General features: G+C 33.5%; 1 protein-coding gene across 1 annotated transcript in view; it reads left to right on the forward strand.

Annotated features, from left to right (window-relative positions):
* Window positions 1–13,388, forward strand: part of LOC150082307 (disheveled-associated activator of morphogenesis 2-like) — a 201,075-nt gene that overhangs the window by 74,689 nt on the left and 112,998 nt on the right. Inside the window, exon 5 of the mRNA XM_090380484.1 lies at window positions 5,244–5,335. Within this exon, the coding sequence (XP_090236610.1) occupies window positions 5,244–5,335 (92 nt within the window). The remainder of the gene's footprint in view (window positions 1–5,243; window positions 5,336–13,388) is intronic.

Genomic DNA, 13,388 nt, shown 5'->3' on the forward strand with positions numbered 1-13,388 from the left:
ACTGTATATATTTACCATTCAAATGCATAGGAGTAGTAAAGACAAAATTAGCATATTGCTACAACCTCAAATAAAATGAAAATGATGAAAATTTGATATCGTGTAGAATGCTGAAAAGTGATGCAGCCATTCAACAGTGGTAAAATTCAAAAAATATAAAAAAATAAATAAAAAACAAGTGTACAATATTGTCTCAAATTAACATAAAATGCAAAGAAGGTGTAAATGTTAGTGGCTGTGCAAAAAAATCTTAGCTTGTCAGTTTAGCTGGAGAATTTATAGATAAAACTAATAATAAGGCCTTACTTTAAAAAAAAAAAAAGGAATATACATGGTATTGCTGTACAACATTAAATTAAAATTAATCCTTTTTTACCATGTGAACATATTTTTGATGCTATAGCAAGTAGTCTGTGGGTTATTTTCCATGAGGAAGATAGGCAGTTTCTAATTTTTTAGTTGTTCCATTTAATTCCATTTTTTAATTAATTAATTTCAAATTTTATTTTATTTTTTTTTATTTTCGCACAAGGAACTGTAGTTTGTGGAAAGCATTACACTCACTATAGTTTCAGCAATATATTCATATGATGAAAAAGTGATTCATTTTAATAGATTGTTGAATAATAAGGCCATCACCAAATGCTAAATTCCATAATCAATTAAATGTCATAATTATAAAATAAATAAAAATTTGTGGTGATAGGGAGTCATACTCAGCTGTAAACATTTGTCTTAAAAGAAGAATATTTGTATGAATTGAAGAGTGTCTGATCTTTTTGACAAATCTGATAATGAGGAGAGCACGACGAGAGAAGAAACATTGGCCAATTTTAAAAATTATAAAACAAAAAGTGCTGTTTACAACTGAGTAATTTACAAAGGAAATACAACACTAACCCCATGGAAAGAGCAGTTAAAATGACAATGATATTCTTATTGGTTTAGATGGAGCCAAAAATGAAAAGTGTCAAAACGTGTTGCACAATAGTGCCAAAAAGGATACTAATTTCAGGAATATAAGAACATGTGGCTATGAAGACAAAAATAAAGCTGAATATCATGTAATAGTGGAGGAAAATTTTCAACGTCATTTCAAGGGAAAAATCTATAGGCGCAGGAGAATGTAAAGAAAAAAAAAGAATAAAGTAAAGAAGAAAAAGTTAAATTACATAAAATACTCCCAGTACTTTTATTAAATTGCTAATTCTGTTGAGAAATTCTAAAAATATTTTTCGATTTAAACAAATGACTTTATGAAACAGCAATTCAGTAGGATCTTCACTCATTAAAAAAATTTCTGATGTCTTCAAAAAAGACAATACAGTTAGGAAGGAACCACCTACATCAGATTAAATGTAGTTATTAACATTAAAGCATATTGTCTAAAGTTTATTGTTTAAAAATTGCATTACTTGTGTTCTATTTGATTTGAACTCTGTATGCAGTTTTGTTTTGAATATAAATATTTTTCATGTTTGTGTCCTAATACAATCATTATTCACAATCTAGTAATATGTTACTAGACTGTGAATGAATTTACTTGTTTTTATGAACTATGACTTGAAAACATGTTTGAGTGATGTCAAAGCTTATGGGATTCTTTCAAAGGATATACAGGAATTTTGCCAGCGGGCACAAGGAGGCAAGGTTGTACAATCGAAGCTCTATATAGCGACCCTCTTTTTAATGTCCCAACATGTTATAATGTCCTATGTGGTTTGTCCCAGCTAATTTCACATTAACCTAATGCTATTTTACATTCAGTATAACAACATTGAAAATAAAAGGATTTCTCTATAACAACTGTAAATTTCTACCTCTTAATCTGAATTTTTACTTTTTTATTACATATTTGTGTTTAAAAATGACAGAATGCTTCAAATATATCGAAGTAATTGACAAGTTTGCAGCATGACCACGAGAAATCATTTGTTAAGGTTTCCCACGCTCTTTTCTCACAGTGTGGAAATGAAATGAGCACCAGTTAGATGTTAATTGCATTAGTTAGAGTGTACGTTGGCGTGTCTCGAGGTAGCTTTGCCAATCAGAAATAAAATTAGGATTTTGTAAGCTTTAGATAATGGCATGCATTCTAAGACTGACATTGCCAAACGGTTTGGCATTCTTAAAAGCACTCTGTTCACTATTCTAAAAGATCGGAAAAAGATTGAAAGTTCAGAGAAATTTGCTGCGCTGGGTAGGATTTGAGCACGAAAGGCAAAGTATCCACATCTTGGGAAAAGTACTTTTGGAATGGCTAATGATGATGCATGCCAAAAATGTTCTCATAGATTATCATCTATGGGAATCTTACCATAGGTGGTAATCTTTTAAAAACTAAGGCTGAATTGTTTGCACGTCGAATTTGAAAGTTCAGATGGATGGTTCCAGAAATTTAAGACTCATCATGGCCTGTCTTTCAAAAAAGTGTGTAGCGAAAGTGCAGCCCTGGACATTGATGCTACAAAGGAATGGAAGGAAAATCGTTTAAAAACTGTTTTGCTGGCATACAATGACATCTTTGATGCTGATGAAACCGGACTCTTTTTTTAAATTTCTACCAGATAAAACACATTTAAAGGCAAGAAATGTAGTGGCAGAAAAAAGGCCGAACAATGGATTACCATTCTCCTAGCAGCAAACATGTCTGACACAGAGAAACTTCCTCTTTTGGTCATTGGGAAATCCCAGAAGCCTCAATGCTTTAAAGGTTTGAAGACATTGCCAAACATGTATCGAACAAACCAAAAAAGGATAGATGACATCACAAATTATTGAAGAATGGATCAGAGACTTAGATCGCAGGTTGAGTGAGAAGAATAGAAAAATTTTGCTGTTTGTGGATAACTGCACCCTTCTTTGTCAAGTAAACGATCTACGTGCAATCACTGTTGAGTATTACCACCAAATATGATGTCAGTTCTTCAGCCACTTGATCAAGGTGTAATCCAGTGTTTTAAGAAAAACTACCGAAGAATGCTATTAAATAAAATTATGCTGTCTTGAAAGCAAAACTCAATGCTAAATTGACCTGCAGGCACTTATATGTTTCAGCATGGGATGAAGTTGATGAAAAAATAATCACCAACTGCTTCAAACATTCTTGTTTTTGCCACCTTGAATGGTGCAATGTTTGAAGTTTCGCATGCTTCTTCCTCTGTTAATTACAAAGAACAGTCCGATAATAGGGAAGAAATATTTGAGCATATGCATCATCACATAAACTTACAGGAAACTTAAGCTTCAAAGAGTACACAGAAATGGATGCAGATGTTGAATGTTTCAGAACATTCGTGAATGAAGAGAAACTCATTGCAAATGTAATGGAATCTTTTGAAATTTGTAGTGAGGATGATGAAGAACCTACTGTGGTTGAACAAAAAGTTTCAGTGAAAGACGTTCATCAAGGATTAGAACTTGTGCATCAATTTTTTCAAGTGCAGCCTAACCGCAAAAGAGAAATAACTGCTATCGTGCACTTTCATAATTCTCTTTTAAAACATACTCTACCATTGAAACAGCATGTTTTGACAGATTATTTAAAAGTATGAAACAATTCTCTTGTTAGATCTTGATAGGTATGTAGTGAAATTTATAATTTAATTGTAACCTTTTTGCACTCTACAATCAATGCAAATTTTACAATCATAATTTTTTTGTTTAATACTGTAGTACATATTATAAATAAGATTATACTATATTGTATTAGTTGAATTACATTAAATGTTCAAGCTTTTACTTGTTTTGTTGCTGATTTTATTAATGATCGATATAATGTCTTTCCGATATAACAACTGTTTTTCTCATTACCCTGGGGGGGTTGTTATATAGAGCTTAGACTGTATAAAGCAATGGTTAGGCTGCATACAGGTCTGGAAGCCTCATTTTTAGGAAGGATGTGGATATGTTTGGAATGGGTACAGAACAGCAACAAGATTAGGTAGACAATAGGTAGCTGCAAAGAGATATGATTGAAGTGTTTAAGGCCTTAATTGCATTGAGTAAATTAAATACAGATGGCATCCTAACTCTTGCTGAAATGATACATGTAGGGGACATAAATTTAAATGGGAAAAGAATTGTTGTAGAGTAGATGTATACATGTGGTAAATGTGAAAAAAATTTACCTTCAACCAGAGTGTTCACAATTTGGAACAAACTTCTATCTGGATTTGTGGAGGTGGGTTGTTTGAATATCTTTCAAACATTTGTAATCATTTAATATTTGTAATCATTTAAGGAAGAATTAGACAAATTGTTAGAGGCAATGTATAGATGAGGTGAGTAGCACTTCCCCCCCCCCTTTTGCTACTCACCTCATCTGTCTATGCCTCTAACAATTTGTCTAATTTGCCTAATATATTTTTTCACTAATTTGGATGACCCTTTCTCCCATTTAGTCCAAATTACTGAGGTTTTACTGTATAACATATAAATGCAAGATATTGCACTCTGATAGCAGTGATGGTCTCAGGATAACATGTCATTTAGGTAACACTGAACTCAGAGTAGTTGATAATGAGAAAGACCCAATAGTAATCATATGGTCTGGCATGAAGTTCCCTGAGCAATGCACAGAAGGTACTAGGATAGCTCATGAGGTTCTGTCAGTGTTATACAGAAATTGTATAAGGCTGCATCCCAAGTATTGCATACAGGTTTGGAAGCCTCATTTTAGAAGGATATAGTTCTGTTGGAAAGATGTCAGAACTAACTGCAACAAGATTACTGGAGATACAAAAAGGTATTCAAAAGAAAGAATTGAGCTGTATAAATTAGTGTCTGGGATCACTTGTTGGGAGACCCAATTGAGGTGTTTTAAGGCTTTTAGATGGTCCAGTAAACTAAATGCTGATGGAATATTTACTCCTTCTCAGGTAATAAATGCAAGAGGACATAAGTTTTTAAATTGACAATAGATAGTTGCATAATAATTGTTTGTGAGTTTCTCTGCAGCCAGAAAGTAATTGATTGTTGGAAGAAACTTAATTGACCTTGTAAAGAAGAATTGAACATTATTAGAAGAGATGGGCAAACGAAATGGATAGTTTTTTTGTTTTTTTTGGCTAATGCTGTGTAAACTTGCTTCATTGTGTAATTTTTCCAGTTGTAATGCTAACTCTATAATGATATTAAATATACTGAGGTCAATTCAATGCTTTTAAATTAATCCTAAATATTTGTAGTATTTGAATTTGATTTCAAATTATAAAATATTCTGACATTTAATTTTATTACAGCATGTGTATTTTCCCAACGATGAAGAAGAACTTATGGTAAGAGTAAAATTGCTGGATAATCTGAAAACAGCCCTTCGAACTCAACCAAATAGGTAAGGTTTTCTGTTATATATATGTTCCTTTACAAAAATCATGGTAACTTGTAATCATTTGCAATAATTCTCTAGTATGCTTGGTTTATTGGTTGTTTTAGTATTTGCCTGAAGCATCTAAGAGCCATGAGGTGTCAGTATGTTTTATTTATAAATTGTGTTTATTGTGTGGTGGGTTTGACTGTTTAACAGGATGAGGAGCCTGTTTTCTAGGGAACAAAAAAAAACATGCATTTAAGACCATGGTTATAGTGTGAAAAAGATAGTCATAAATTTTTTTTCCATCTTTATGACATCCAAACCTGGGTCATGGTTTCCAAATGTTGAGGAGCCATCATGAGTAGAATAGTGATTATAATTGCCATTCTTCCATATGGTATAAAAATGATCTGAGTTTGAATCCTATGAAGATAGGAGAAATTGTGAGCCTTTATCACATTTTGGCATAATTATTCAGTCTCAGTATTGGAACCTGGAATAACCCACAGGATTTACTCCTGTGGGTTATTCCAGGTTTTTTCAGGCTGCACAACTGATAAATAGCCCATGAGCATAAATGCACATATACAAACAAAATACCCACAATTTATTTACTGCTCCCTTAGAACTGGCACACTGTGACCATTGTAGTCAGTGGGCCTAGAAGCTTATAACCAGCCAATCAACTAACCCAGCCATGCTATCTAAATATGAAACTGAATGGAACAGGCAGGTTCGTGCCACTCATTGCTGTTTGCTGCCAAGCTTTAAAGCCAATTTGCATAGATTAATCAATACAGAAGCTATAGCCACTGCAGAAGCAATTTTCATCTTGTCCATCAAATTTCTTATCTTGAAAATGGGAGGTAAACTGCATCTCCCATTTTCTCGTGCTGTTTACTTGAAATCATTATTATCTCAGTTCATGTATCAGATAATGTCTAACTAGTGAAATCCATGTGTATCCTTTGTATGGGCCTGCTCCAGCTAGTAGGGCTAACTTGTTTCTTGTATAGATACATTCAGAGTGCAAAAGGTGGCATATTTCAATATTTAAGCTATGCATAATATAGTCTTTCTAACAATAAATAACTATACAATATCTGTTATTTACTGATGACTGCTGTAGATAATCTGTGTAATAATTTGCTTATGTCCCTCTGTCCGGAATGCTCTTTTTTCTTGAATAACTTTTTTCTTTTTCTTGAATAACTCAAATACTAAACAAGCTTTTGACCCGATTCCTTTTACAATGGGTTTTATTTAGTAGTAAAACTGAGGGGGGGAAAAATTTTAGCTCCTATAATTTGCTGTTTAGTTTGAAGAGATCACAATTTCTTAGCTTTTTCATCACAATCAGCAAATTTCAACAAAGTTGGCATTTTTGCTCATGGACAACTTTGCATAGCAGTTTCCAGGTCCAGATAACATCACTGCATGGTTTTTGATGTTATAAACCTCAGTTAAAAGCAGCTTTTAATGCTGCTTTTTAATGTAGGGTACAATTTAAAGGATACAATGCAAAGAGTAAGAAGGGCATTGTGTATCCTAATATTCTTCTGCCATTAGACCAGTTCCACATGGAGATAACCTGCCAATTCCATAAAAAACTGAGTTAAAAGCAGCTTTTAACTCAGTTTTTTATGCTGATTTCAGAAATATTGTAAGTTTTTTTCTATCACATATATTTTTTTTGCAAATCACTTAAGTTGATGTCATGAGCTTATTAGTTGTGAGATCAGTTTATTTTTAAGGTTATCATGTCAAACTTGTCTTAAAAGTGAGTAAAATATCTACATGCAAGCTTTTGAACAATCCAAACTTATTCCGTTATGTTTGTGAAGTTATGCAATCATCGAGCAAATACAAAATATTACAGAATTTGTAAAGAATGTATATTGTGCTTATTTTGGAGTGAAACTTGGTGACCAAGATAAACAGTGGGCTCCACATAAAGTTTTCTGAACCTGTGTTGAAGAATTGAGATTGTGGAAAGATGATAAAAAAAAGGCTATGCCAGTTGCAATTCCCATGATTTTGTGAGAGCCTACAAACCACTGTGATGACTGTTACTTTTGCCTATTTAATGTAGAGAGATACAATGCAAAGAGTAAGAAGTGCATTGTGTATCCTAATATTCCATCTGTCATTAGACCAGTCCCACATGGAGATAACCTCCAATTCGATACCTTCCATTTATATTGGAGAATATAGCAGCAGAGAGTGTTGAAAGTGAAGCTTTTGAAGATGAATCTGAAGTATACATGCCTGGAGACATTGAGTCCAGCCCTCAACTGTTTTGACAACATGAACTCAATGATTTGCTAAGAGATTTAAATTTACCAAAGGAATCTGCAGAACTCCTTGACTCTAGACTTAAGTCAAGAAATCTAGCACATCGGATATTTTTCCCATGGTACAGACACAGAAAACAAGAATAGTCTCCTACTTTTCTGAGGAAAATTCTATGGTTTTTTGCAGTAATATATATGACTTTATGAACTATTTTGGAATTAGTTACAGTACTACACAGTGGAGACTTTTTATTGACTCATCAAAGAGGAATCTCAAAGGTGTATTGCACTACAATGGAAATAAATATGAATTAATTTCACTACATCACTGTGCATTTGAAAGAAACATATGAGAATTGGAAAAAAGTTATTAACAAATATTAAGTATGAAGAACATTATTGGTTGGTCTATACTGAGCTTAAAATGATAGGCATATTACTTGGACAGCAATCTGGCTACACAAAAATGCATTGCTTTTTGTGTGAGTGGGAAAGTTGGGCAAGGAGTAAGCACTGGGATGCCAAGGTCTGGCCAGAGAAAGGCAGTTTGTTCCCTGGATCAAAGAACATAATTCATAAACCACTGGTAGACTCCAAAACTTTCCACCCTTGCACATCAAACTGAGTTTGATGAAACAGTTTGTGAAAGTTTTACCTCAAGAAGGTCCCTGCTTCCTACAACAACCTTCATACTAAATTCCCATCAATCACCCAAGAGAAGCTAAAACAAGGTATTTTTGTTGGACCTCAAATTTGCAAATTGATGAGGGACCAAGATTTTGAGAGAACTAAGAAATAAAAAAAGAAAAACAGAACATGGACTAGCTTTAGGTCTGTTGTTAAGAATTTCTTATCGAAAAACAAGGATCCAGACTATTACAAGAATATAGTTGAAAATATGTTGGCAAACTTCAAGAAGCTGGGCTGCAACATGAAAGTGTCAAGGTACATTTTTTACATACATACATTGACTACTTCCCAGAAAACCTAGGCAGTGGTAGTAAAGAACAGGGCGAGAGGTTTCACCATGACATGGAGATCAGATACCAGAGGGGGTATCATGTCAACATGATGCCTGACTATTGCTGGATGCTGAAGAGAGACTGTAAAGTAGAAGGATCTACAAGAAAATCAAAGAAACAAAAATTTGACCCACTTTTTAAAATGAGAGGTGAGTTTTTAGTGGACTTTTTACCACACTATTCTGTTTAATAGTGTTTTCAACATGAATTTAAATATAATCGTCTGGTAAAAGTAGCATTTTGTTATAATTTCAGTGCACAGATTCTGCCAAAATTTGTGAAAAATCAAATTCTCTTTCATGATTTTTGTAGAAAAATCACATGATGGAAACAAATGGCAGTAATTTTTGAAATCAGCATTAGAAAATGATTCATTAACACCCTTTTCTGAGAAAACATCAGTGAATTTTTTTTCAAAATGCAGACTAGTGTAATATTTGTGCAACAATTTTAATTTTTTAAAAAGATGATATAGTCATACATGTAAAAAATTATCAAATTGCATTTTTACCCAAGTTCATTCCACTGACACCTTAGCTATCAGTGAAGGGAACTAAGGGAAAGATTTTTTTTTAATTACTTTGATATTAAAGATACTAGAATATCTGTGGCAAAATATTTGCCACAGATATTCTAGTTTATTAACTATTCTTATTATACTTATGTACATTCCTGTTCATAATAAGCCTTGTTCATGAAAGATCTGTAGTTTGCTAACTTTATCTATGGGTTCAGTTGTAATGTTCATTGGCCTTGTTACCTAAACTGTATTATAACTCTGTTTTATATAGTTCAAATTTTCTGTTGTATAAAACATAGTTATGATTTCACAATTTTAATATTGGTAGACATTTCCAGTATTATATCTGTAAAACATTTGCCACACTTTGACGCTGAGACTGGTCTTGCTGAGACTTTATCTTTTAATGCTTTATTTTATTAGATATGTGTGGAAACATTGACATTAAAATAGTTTTAATATCATCAAAATTTAAGTCTCATTAGTGTTTATTCTGTTCATTTAAAATCAACACCAGGCATATATCTCAAGATTCTACAGGAGGTGAAGTGCAACTCTGATATACTGTACTTCTCACAATGCATACCTTTTATTTTCCCATTATTTTATAGGGAATCTAATACTTTAAGGTTATTACTGCTACTGTTTGTGCTCTTGTGGGTAGTAGTAGAAGTAGAGGCATGTGATGCAAGAAAGCAAGCTTATGTAGCATCAGCCAAAAAAAAATACCATTTCACACATCCATTCCCTCTAAAAGTTTGTCCAGTTCCTCCTTGAATTTATTTAAGCTATCAACTTCCACAATCACAGATGGAAGTTTGTTCCAGCAATTAACTGCCTGCTGCTAAAGGCAAATGTCCACACTTCTATTCTACAACTGTCTTTCCTCAATTTGAATTTATGCCCCTCAGATTCGTAATCTGAGCAAGAGAGAGAATCCCATCAGAATTGAGCCTGCTCAATCCATTCAAGGCCTTATACACCTCAGTCAGATCACCTCGCAGGTGCCTAATCTCCAGATGCTGCAATTTGCAGAACTTAAGCCTTTCTTTGTAAGAGGACCTTTTCGTTCCCCTCACCAGGGGAACCCTTCTCTGTACTCACTCAAGCAACTCTACATCCTTCCTAAAATGAGGCCTCCAAACCTCTACGCAGTACTCAAGGTTTGCCCTGACCATTGCTTTATACGAGGGGATAATCACCTCCTTATCCTTACTATGAATTATTATTATTATCATCATTATCTGACATATGGTGCAAGGAAGCCTGAGGCTTTTGCTGCACCAGTCACTCTCAGATTTACTGGCCAGTAAATCTGAGAGTGACTCTCAAATTTACTGGGCCACTCTATTTCTCTGCATAATTGCTCATTATACTCATCAGATTCATTAGGCCTATAAGACACGCACGCACGCACGCCTACTCTCATTTTTCCTTTCCCAATGCTTATGTCACACTAAACTGACTGGACACTGCACTGTCCAGCGATGTCGACTGGCTTCACTTCCTTGGATTTTATGTGTTTCTTAGCTAATAGCATAACCCCTCCTCCCTTCCTATCCTGTCTATCCTTTCTGTACACATTGTACTCCCCAAATTCCAGTTCTGCATTCCTTATATCTGTGAGATACCACGTCTCTGATATCCCAACAATATCTGCCTTTGATGTTTTGAGCAATACCTCTGTTTTGGTGCATTATAGTCTTAGTTGCTAATGCACCAATAAAACCCAACAACCAACCAACCAACCAACCAACCAACCAACCAACCAGAAATACCTCAAATTCATCAAATTTATTTACCAAACTCCTAGCATTGGTGTACACAAACTAACCACCTTCTGCAGTTAGTATTAGAAATAGCAACATGGTGCAAGGAAGCCTATGGCTTATGCTGTATCAGCCAAAAAAAAATAATAATAAAATAAAATAACAAAAATAAATAAAATAAAATAAAATAACAAAAATAAATAAAATAAAATAAAATAAAATAAAATAACAAAAATAAATAAAATAAAATAATAATGATTTTGGTAATTTTAGGGATACTAACTGTTAATTTTACCAGTATGTTTAGATATTCATAGCAGCTGCCAAAGCTTTTCTATTCCCTAATTATCCACCTTCATATTCAAAGATAACTTTTCTAACATGTTACTTGTTAAAAAAATATCTCTCTACAATGAAATTTTATAAATTCTGGTAGTTATTTCACAAAATATAATAAGCAAAATAAAAATTAATATAATGAAAAAATTTACACTTTATTTCTTATTTTCTTATATTTTTCTTTCCTTAATATGAATATTAATTTTTATTTTATTTTAAATGTTGTGTTGTTAACCCTTAAGTTTTGGTGTGGGATGGGAGTTCCATCCTTGGAAGTAAAAAAAATTATTTCATACAAAAATAATTTTTTTTTACTCTTCAGTAGTAAAACTCTGTTTAGTAACTGCAGAGTGATGGTTAGAAGCTGCTGTGGTTAATTATCCACCTCATCTATCTTTATTGATATAATTTTTTGAAAACATATTTAAGGTACTTCATGATGTTCAGTTGCTCATTTGCAGTAGTAGTGCATAATGCATCTCACAGTGATATGAGTCAGTTGTGGAATTGAATAGACAAAACAATGAGATTTCTGTTTTCTTGTGGAAGTGAAGCACTTAACTCTGCAACCAGCAAGTTATAGTTTTCCTTTTGATTTTTCTTAGAGATTGTCTCTGTGTGCTACTCATTTTATATGGAAAGCTATTGTTTTAGGAAAGTAATTAAAAGAGTGGGAAGATAATATTGTAGTTACTGAAAAGCCTTTTATTTTTTGAATTTTTTAAAAGTCTTAAATATGTATAATGGATCTGATATGAGATAGAAAGGATATACTGCTTACACAGGTATAAAGATTAAGAAAGAAAAACTTTTCTCATAGAAACTAAAATATTTATTTTAGATTTGTACAATGCATATAATTTATAGTTAATTATAAATTATTATCAAACTTGACTTTTAAATTATAACTTGCTATATATTACCAACTCATTTTGAATGCCTCATTAGTGGCTAATAGGAAAACTAAAAAAGAAATTTAAGACCTATAATTTATTCCTTTTTATTTTTCATGTTGGCACTGACAAAATTCTATACATGTAGAATTCTTTGTCAGAGGATTTGTGAAATAAATAAATAAATTTTAAAAAAATGTCACACTGAAAGTAAACCTTATATTGACTTTAGATGAAAACTTTATTTTGATTTGACATTTTTGTATTTGAAAAAAAAAAAAAAAAAAAAAAAAATTAGATAATACAGAAAAACAGCTCAGTTTTTTTTTTTTTTTTTTTTTTTGCAGTATAAGCTGACTTATATACAAAGGGTACTAGGAAAGTTTTGCAATACAGCTTTGTTTATTTAATTTTTTCAAAGTAATTTCCTCTACATTCAATACACCTCTCCATCCTCCGAAACCAATCTTTAAACCAGTTCTGCCAAGTTTCACTAGGGAGTAAAGCACACTCGTTGTCCCAAGCCCGTAGAAGGTCCTCATCACTGGAAAACCGCCTCCCTTTTAGCTTCATTTTCACATGCGGGAACAGTGCAAAGTCGCAGGGAGCAAGGTCTGGACTGTAGGGAGGGTGCTCGAGAAGTTTCAGTCCTGTCGTGGTCAAATATTCGGTGCAGGCTTTGGCGCGGTGAGCTGGAGCATTATCGTGATGGAGGTACCAGGTGTCCATTCTTGACTTTGGCCGCAGGTTCTTCATAGATCCAATGACTTTAGGCAGGCATTGTTCAGTATACCACTTAGCTGTGACTGTCTTCTGCGTGTCCAAAACGACACGTTCCACAATTCCACTCGATTTGAAAAATACAGCTATCATTTTCTTCTTTACAGATCGGGATTTTCTGACAATTACGGGTGTGTCGTCATCATCAAAGACCCAAACTTTGTTTTGAGCCTTGGTCGGCAGATCGTAATAGTACAGCCAAGTCTCGTCACCTGTCACGATGTTGTTCACATACCGAGATTGTCCCTTATCAAACTTTTTTAACATCTCCCGGCACCAAGTCACACGTCGTGTCATCTGCTCTTCAGTCAGTTGATGCGGCACCCAGAGAGAACAAAGTTTCTTCACGTGCAAATGATCTTGCAGAATCGAACAAATTGCTGGTGCATTTAGGCCCAAAGTATCCTCTATCTGTTGGTAGGTCACTCGCCTGTTTTCGTCAAGCATTTTCCTCACA

This window comes from Mastigoproctus giganteus, chromosome 8 (genome assembly GCF_048544385.1).
Source record: "Mastigoproctus giganteus isolate SK-2022 chromosome 8, ASM4854438v1, whole genome shotgun sequence".
In the NCBI taxonomy this organism is placed as follows: domain Eukaryota; kingdom Metazoa; phylum Arthropoda; class Arachnida; order Uropygi; family Thelyphonidae; genus Mastigoproctus; species Mastigoproctus giganteus.